This window comes from Vollenhovia emeryi, unplaced genomic scaffold (assembly GCF_000949405.1).
Source record: "Vollenhovia emeryi isolate VEMERY1.0 unplaced genomic scaffold, V.emery_V1.0 DF939142.1, whole genome shotgun sequence".
Taxonomy (NCBI): Eukaryota; Metazoa; Arthropoda; class Insecta; order Hymenoptera; family Formicidae; genus Vollenhovia; species Vollenhovia emeryi.
The window spans coordinates 538,546-547,500 of NW_011967224.1; the positions used below are offsets into that span (position 1 = coordinate 538,546).

Consider the following 8,955-nt stretch of genomic DNA (forward strand, 5'->3'; position numbering starts at 1 on the left):
CATATACGATTCCATATGGGTTTGCGACTTTTCACGTGAAGCGAGATCCACTCCACACCTCGGACATAGTTTGGGTAGGGTTATATTTTAACTGGGGTGGGGGCGGGGAGAGGAGGGGAGGAGGAGGGAGGGAGGGGGTGGGGCGCGCGCAGCGCGCCGTGCTAAACGCACTTGCAACTTACGTGTTTATGTCCATCATTTTTCTCGAAAACTATCACTCGTACAGTAAAAATAAATAGGACGTACAATGCATATTTCAAAGAGATCTACAACTTTTGTTTAAAACATTTTTCACAATTTTTAATATTTGGTGAGATAAATATCAGAAACCATATTCTATTCGTTAAACATTTTTTGTTAATAACTTTTTAACGAATCACGAGCGACGGCTAAAACCTTCTGAAAGTCACTCAGGGTCATGACCTTGACAACATATGTCAAGGTCATCGAGATTGGAGGGAGGTCCGTTATTCTATATAATTACCAAATTAATTTATTAAAATTAACAACGCCTCGGGATTAATTAAACCTACTACTACAAACCGCACGCACCTTCTTCTCTCGGCCGTTTCTCACATACATCTAAACAAATCCGATGAGCTCTCTCGGAGCGTGTTTTATTTTTGTTTATCTAGGGGTGCTTTCGCGACGTAGATCAAAATGATCCGGATCAAAATGATCCGTGCTATGATTGGTCAAATCTGGAATTTCATTGAATAAAATTTCAATGAGATGCTACGAAATTTCAGATTTGACCAATCATAGCACGGATCATTTTGATCTGGATCATTTTGATCTACGTCGCGAAAGCACCCCATGTAAGCGCGAGGGAGTCACCTAGCAACATTTCATTTTCTACTGTCTCGATCGCCGTGTCCCCGGCGCCCCGCTAGCCTGAACGGCCCCGGATCCTCCACACGAGACCCCCGTGCACGTTTACGACCTTTACCACCGAGTTTTTCAACGCACGAGGTCTTTGATTACAATGTGGCTTGACGGCCACGAGTCCATGTGACCCGTGCCACGGATCACCGGGCGGCCCGCGTGTCACTTATGACTTACGATTAATGAATATGAAACATTCTATGACTCCCTCACGCTTGTACAATGTACTTTTATTTCAATATACGAAAAAATGAACATAACGAACAAACTCCGAAAATGGACAAACTTCTCTCGTACCGAAGCGTTTTCTCCCGTAACAGTACAGTAATATAAAGTACAGTAAAAAAAGTGTAAATTAAAATAGTTATATCTCAGCAACCGTTTAGTGGATGCATTTTTACTTTTCCGCAGTACATTAGGAAGACTAAAAGAACAATTTCACAAATTTTTAGCGGCTTTGTACTATTTTGAAGATAGGTTCCCATACAGCACCAAAGCTTTCAGAAATATTTCAGAAACATTGCAGCATTGCAACAATGTTTTCTGAAATGTTTCTGAAGCTTTGGTGCTGTATGGGTCCGACACATCCTTAACACTAAATATATTGTTTTTTTAAATGTAGCGCAAGACGAATATTGTCAATGTGCGGTGGTAGTACACCCTGTCGTCTACATCGAAGTAGAAATGCCCTTTGTCGGTTAACGGTGCAAATCTTGAGTTTAGTGTTAATCCGCGATTTCACGAGTTCCACGATGTCCTGTCCATATACCGCAGTTGTATGTTTGAAGAAATTTCCATAGTTTGACACCACTTTCTAGGGTCGATGGTGTTTTTTCACTCACAAGTAGATTGAATATCGCCAGTAATATAAAACCAATGACATGTACTCTGGTAACGCGATCTGACGGTTCAGATACGACCCGCGGAAGTGCGCAAGAAACAGCCCAAAATTGCGACAGAAGTGCGTAATATCAGGGGCTCGACTCTTGAATTTATTCGAAGGAGAAACGTATGCGAAAATTCTGCTCTTACAGAAAAGTTGCAAGTTGATTGGCTATTCGCGTGGCTTTAACCAATCGACTTTCAACTTTTCCGTCAGAGCAGAATGTTCGTACACGTTTCTTCTTCGAATGATTTCGAGAATCGGGCCCCTGGTATTGACAAGTACTTACTATTGCAGCAGTCTGCTGTAAGAAGCTACTGTAAAATTTTATGCTATTTGCTAGAAGTAGACATGCAGCAGAAATGTGAAAACAACATTGAAGTATCTGCCTGACAGAAAAGTAACAGCAAGTCGCGTTAAACTCTTCATGCGCATTTGCAGCAGAGTTTTGAGTACAAATCCGACCGGCAGAAACGCGAAAAGAAACGTGCAAGCATCTGCCGCAATTCTCGTTGAATTCTGCTATTGTATGTATTACTAGTGGTAGGCGCTGCTACAAATCTAGCGCGATTATATTTGCGCAAACGTTTTCCGCATTTCCTGCACTTTTCTGCTTTACGTAAATGCATGCACATATCTTCAACAATTCTGTCGCACTACGATGAGCGCAATTTAAGTTTCTGCCAACAGAAAGACAGTCAAAGTTGGAAATAGAAAACGCACGGTCCGCCCGAAAGTTGACGCATGATTTCTCGTACAGTTTTACAGCAGAATTGCAATGGAAATGTTACCAGGGTGGTCTTTCGAAAACGACCTACACTGGCCAATGGTTTTATTTTATTTTATTTAAGTAACATTTTATTTAACAAACACACTGGCCAGTGCCGGTGCATTTTTGAAAGGCTACGTATCATTGGTTTTATATCGCTGGCGATATTAAATCTATTTGTGAGCTAGAGATAAAGGCTGGTCTACAATACATGGAGTAGGCTGGAGTAGGAGCAAGAAAATAAATCCATTTTATTTCTTACTCCTACTTCAGCTCTTAGGCTTACTCTCGGTGAATATTGCTGGCGATATTAAATCTATTTGTGAGCTAGAGATAAAGGCTGGTCTACAATACATGGAGTAGGAGTAAGAAAATAAATCCATTTTATTTCTTACTCCTACTTCAGCTCTTAGGCTTACTCTCGGTGAATATTGCTGGCGATATTAAATCTATTTGTGAGCTAGAGATAAAGGCTGGTCTACAATACACGGAGTAGGCTGGAGTAAGGAGTAAGGAAATAAATCCATTTTATAAGTAACAATGGCTCGTGTGATAAAATCAAAAAATCAAAAAATATAAAGGGCTCAGAGCCAAAACAAGGTGTTAGTGTTCAATAATGTTTAATAATATATATATATATATATTATTGTTTTGGCTCTGAGCCCCTTATATTTTTAAATCCATTTTATTTCTTACTCCTACTTCAGCCCTCAGGCTTACTCTCGGCGAATCAAAATGCCATCAATCAGTGTTACAAATATTTCAAAAATTATGCCCGTACTTCAGCTTCTCTACACCAAAAGCTAGAAGCTAGGGCTCTCCCTTACTCCTTACTCCACGCACTGTAGACCAGCGCTAATTGTTCGTCGTTGCAATGAATATTCGCGATGACACGTCCCGCGTTGACGACCGCGAGACGGGAGGCGGTTCACGGAGAGCCGGCGTTTATTCGCGCGACTTACATAGCGAACACTGCAGGAAGAGTAACAACAGTCGCTTGGAGGAGGGCAGTCCTGTGAACGAGAGCACCATTCTCGAAGGAGCAGTCGCGCTGACAGACGCGACCGAGTACGCGCGATCGAGAGGCACCTAACCTAACTTTTGCCGAACAGCTGCTCGATTCTCTCGCCGTGACAGCCGGCCGAGATAAAACGCGCGAGCGCGGAAGACCTCCCGGGCGGCCTTGCTGAAATGTTTTCCCTCAAATTTCGCGGAACGACGCAGACGCGGGGAATAAATGCCGTAACGTCTGCATTTATGCGGACTCGTCCCTCCTTTTCAGGTCACTTGGATAAAGAGTTTTGGGCGGCGGAGCGGTTGTCTCTCGGTGCATTTTGAAAGATCGTTCACTCGAGTTGTCCGAGAGAAAATTGTAACGTCGACGAGAAGAGAGAAGCGGCGCAATTTCGGTCTCGATATCCCGCTAAACTGAAGCCAGTTGCACGCGTAATCCGCGTCGAGTTTCCCGCCCCCTCGTGTTCGAGAGGTAATGTTCTGAACTTTGTTGAAGTTTGAATTCGCGACTTACTTCAGGTCGACGGAAAGCGACGGGGAGAGTTCGACGGGCGCCGCCGTCAAGTAACTGCGATTAGGAGCGGAATGTGGCGGGAATGGCGAGAGAGAAGCTGGAGGGAACTGGGAGGCGCGTCATCGGCGATCATCGGCGATGAGGAAAAAAGGTATAGCGACGCAGGTGGGCACCGGCAAGGTGATCCGGTAGCCCAGAGTCAGCCTCGCGAGCGGCGAGCGACCGGACGGTCTCTCACGTGCGCCGTCACGTATTCGGGTGTTCGGGAGTAGCCTCTTCCCCGTCGTCGCGGCGCAGATGGGAGGCCACTTTGAACTAATTAACCTCGTTGGTCCGCCGCGAGGCTGAGGTTCACACGGCGTGGCAAGAGAGATCGGCTGGCGCTCATACATAACGCGCGCCGGCACAGCGGAAGGTCGCGCGGTCAATCAGCCAATACTTAATTCACCGTTCATTTATTACAATCTTGGTCTATTACAGCCTGTTACATCGGCACGAGCAAGTGGCCGGGTTTAAGCGAATCGTTATCCGCCGGCGTATCTACCTCCGCGAGAAGTAGAAGGAAGAGAGTAAAAAAAAAAGTTAACGCACGGGCGACTCGGCGAGAATCCATCAAGTTGGACCGCTCGTCTTCGACACTTGGCCCCAGTAGCGCAATACATTGGCGCGATATTGGGGAATTAATGTAAATCCAGCGATTCCAGTATTGGTCCAATAAGATGGACGCCTTCTCTTATTTAGGGCCAGTTTCACAAACACCGGTTACCTGTTAACCGCGGTTCAGTCGACTCCCCATCTTTTTCCACCTTATTATCTAAGAAGAGACAGAATCAATTAACCGGTCGGTTAGCGGTTAACCGACCTTTGTGAAACTGGCCCTTGGCCAATGTGTCTATTTAGGGCCAGTTTCGCAAACGCCGGTTTACTGTTAACCAGAGTTCAGTCAACTCCCTATCCTTTTCTATCTTGTTCTCTAAGAAGAGACAGAGAATCAATTAACCGTCAGTTAGCAGGTAACCGACCTTTGTGAAACTGGCCCTTAGCAATATTGGTCCAATATTGTGTCAATATTAGACCAATATTGTTATTAGATTGTTAAATATTGACCAATGCACTCGCAATATAAATGTAATATTATATAATTATTGTCGTGCAATATTTACATTTATTTCATATTTCGCCAATATTGGCTTTACGTCGGACAGTATCGGCCAATGCATTTCTAATATAACCAACATTGGACCAATGTTCAGCCAATGCACTGTGCTACTACGGTATGCTCTTCATAATTCTTAAGGCAGTTGTTTCGCGACAGTAATGCTCGTAAGTTTATTCCATTACTTTACATTTGTTTCTCACACGAATCACACTCACCGTTAAGCTTAAAGAAAATAAAATGTGCCATCATTTGCGTTTGCATACGCAAATATTAATATTTTAACATACAGTAATATGTGTAAATAATATTTCACGTGTAATAATAGGACAACAAATTATATTGTTACGTGTAATAATATTTTAAACGTATTATAATATTGCGTGTAACATAGCAAACTTTAAAATTTTTTTTAGAACTTTGAGACTTTCATTTAATTGGTCTTATTTTGCACGTATTGATGTAAAGAATAAACTGTAAAAATTTGAAACAATTCTCACATAAGTGATTGTACGAAATAACTACCTTAAGTAATTAAAAAAAAATTTTGATTGCTATAAAATGAGTGAATTTAAGAAAGAATTAGGAAATAAAAGTAGGAAAAAAACATCGGGCACTTATCTATTTTTAGACATTACAGGCTGCTGAAAGATTTTTATGTTAATTCTGTCTCTATTTTAAGGCATTATGAAGTAACGAATGTATAATGAAATATCGATTCGTGGAAACTCTTATCACAGTTTATCTAATGCTTTTTATTGGGAGCCTTTGACAATGTTTCACAAGATCGTGATAGGAGATAAGAGATTTCTCACTTGATCTACAACAGTCGTCTGTTAAATAATACATATTAGATCTTATAATTAGCAAATTTGCAATAACATGATATAATTAATTTCTCAGTGTTTAAGAGAAATTTAAAAAATTATTAAAGAAATAATTGTACTTTTTGACTTTAAAGATCGGTAATTTTTAATCGTTGGCGTTCTCTAATTTAGTTCTTTTTTTAAACTTGGAGAGCAACAAAAAAGAAGAGTCGAGAGCAAACATGTGTCAGTGGAAAAGTAGCTTTTGCTTAGCCTAGATTTCGCAATAAATACGTTAATTTAACTTTCCGGGTTTTTTTAGTCTCGAATTAATGAAACACCTTGTGTTATCCTTACAGTGTAACTCAATTAATCCGTCTTGTCAGTATCCATTGCCTTCTCAGCCCTAAGAGTCCCTCGTGCTTCCGCGTTTCGCATTGAGGCTGTCAGGTGAAATTCATATTGTTGTTAAAAATAACAGAGTTTACACAAATGTTCCTCTATTCGCAGAATATGATAAGAAATTTCGGCGACCACTTGTCCGGTTAGCCGACGTGTCGCAACGCACACACGACCGATGTCGACGATCAACTAAACATTGAGGCGAAGTTTCCGTGCACAGATGAAACGTACGAGAGGAGAGCACGTCAGACATTGACGTCAAGATAAACCGTAATCGTGGCGTTTCGCAGGAATCACCACGTAATGAATGTGATTACATGTGTCGAGGTAAGTGCACATTAGCCGAAAGAGAAAGAGAATGAAGATATCTTTTATCAAGGTCGTACGATATATCTGACAACTAACTAAACAGTATTTGTGCCTTCTGAATCTCATCTGTGCAAATTTATCGGTTCACCAGTTTACAGAGATAAGGATCGATCCTGTACACAATGTGTGGTATGTATGAAATATTCGGTCACTTTATGTATGTTATATATAAATGTCGAATATAAAGAGCCGGTAGCTTTTCACTACTGAATATTAGATACGCGTAGAAAAGAAAAGAGAAAAAAATGGATTGCGTACGTGCCCGTGCATGACGATTCCTATATTAGTACGATCAGATAAGCTTGATGAAATCGTTTGAATTTGCGAGATAAACTTGTCTTCTTCGATAGAATATGTTTATTAATTTTAAGAGTCAATGTTACATGTTTCTCTTGTTCTGCTGTGATATAATGTTAATGCAGGCAATGATACTTTCTGTTAATTCTAGATTGATTTTTATACTTCATCTATCAATCGATAGTGATGAACTAAAGACTAACCAATTGCTGTGCTCTGCACACACATACCCGCGCGCGCGGAACCCTGTCCCCCTCCTTTGGAACAGCTACGTTTAACCGTTAGACACAATGTACGTTGTTAGCAAAATTATTGTCGATTTCTTCATGACTGAGCAGTTGCAACGTGTCAAATTCAGTGGGTGCGTTCAGCAAAGAAATTTTCCAGCGAGAAATTCTCGTCAGTCGATGTCGAAACGATATCTAATCTAAAACCATGTGCAAATCAAGTTCATGAATATTTAACGAATTATTTAACACTGCATTGCTTTGTAACTGTGGAAATTAGAGAATCTATAAATTCACGAATCTGATTTGCATGTTGTTTTAGAGTTTCAGCATAAGGTCCAGAGCATATACGCATTCACGAACAGCTCTAAAGCAGCTTTCTCACTGATTGTTTGTAGTATTGCGCTCGTACATCTGATTAATATTCGGATTAATAAGGACACTACAAAGACCGTTGTTTCTGAATTATTTTGATATTACACACACACACACACACACACACACACACACACAACGCTCAATTCACCTGTGATGGTGCGTCGTCGATATCGTGAAATCACTTAAAAAATTTCGTTGGATCTGAAAATCTAAGGATCTTGATAATGAAATGATCTCATGGAACTCGAATAATTTATATGAATTCAAGACTCATACTAGGGACTTATGAGCTGTTCCAGAACTTGAAGAATTCAGGAAAAGAGTGGAAAAGCACGCACCATATAGCTCACATAGCTTCGGCGATTTCTTCGAGACAGCTTCGATGCGGTCGTTTTTTTCCAACATGTCACGAATTTCGATCTCTTCACACTCGGGAGGCATCTCTTTTTTTATTTTTCTCAGTGATCGGCCTCCTGCTTGGTATACGTGTCGCCTCGGACTACCCGGCACTAGTCCTGCGTGCTCGCAATCAATATCAATCCCGGGGTGAACACTGAACACCGGTGTGAAGTTTCCCTCCCTGAACCTTTGCGTGCCTGTTTCCCCACCGAGGAATCCCCACCTTGATCAATGCAGGCACGTTAAGACGACACGAGTCAGTACGATTCAAACTACTATCCCGACCACATTAGGCTTTTGCGATTGTATTTTTAGATATATTGAACACATTGAAACAAATACAAAAGTGGTTTTAATATGTCGTTCAATTAAAATAAGTCATTTATCAATAAAATGCATATATACCCATCGAATACTTTCACAAGCAATTGACGATCTGAAAAAGGCCTTATGATAACAAATGCTGGACAGCACATAAAAGACGCCTTTCTAACTGTGTTCTAATACATATTGTCTGGAAATGTCCCCTCATGGCTATTAAAGAAAATATTCAAGATTTATACATGCATGTTTTCAATGAAAAACATGCTATTTCATCTTGTTTGGAAAAAGAGCACTGCGTGCATTTGCATCACATTTATGTCATGTCACTTGTCCCCGATTTACTAACTGTACACCTAATTTTCTTTCTGTTATGTTACAGTGTCAAAGAAACGGTGTCAAATAATTTAAAGTTTCACCAAATTAACTCGCAGTGGGATCGATCTGTTGACAGAATCGCGCTGGCATAATAGTTTTATTAATTTAATTGACTCTAAGTTAAATGAACGATATAATTTCACATAAAATTGCACAA

General features: G+C 40.8%; 2 protein-coding genes across 7 annotated transcripts in view; one reads left to right on the forward strand and one right to left on the reverse strand.

Moving 5' to 3' along the window:
• LOC105566748 (protein rolling stone-like) overlaps positions 1-8,259 on the reverse strand; it is an 11,861-nt gene extending 3,602 nt beyond the window's left edge. The window contains exon 1 of one of the 4 annotated variants that reach the window (XM_012020992.1): positions 8,039-8,259. In XM_012020992.1, the coding sequence (XP_011876382.1) occupies positions 8,039-8,141 (103 nt within the window). In that variant the 5' untranslated portion in view covers positions 8,142-8,259. Of the gene's footprint in view, positions 1-3,499; positions 3,992-4,065; positions 4,140-6,384; positions 6,464-8,038 lie in introns of those variants that run through there. The other 3 variants (XM_012020994.1, XM_012020995.1, XM_012020993.1) reach the window with 3 other exon arrangements.
• Positions 6,682-8,955, forward strand: part of LOC105566747 (voltage-dependent calcium channel subunit alpha-2/delta-4) — an 18,845-nt gene continuing 16,571 nt past the window's right edge. For 2 of the 3 annotated variants that reach the window (XM_012020989.1, XM_012020990.1), the window contains exons 1-2: positions 6,682-6,756; positions 6,890-6,927. The gene's annotated coding sequence lies outside the window, so the exon portion shown is untranslated. Of the gene's footprint in view, positions 6,757-6,889; positions 6,928-8,955 lie in introns of those variants that run through there. The other variant, XM_012020991.1, reaches the window with a different exon arrangement.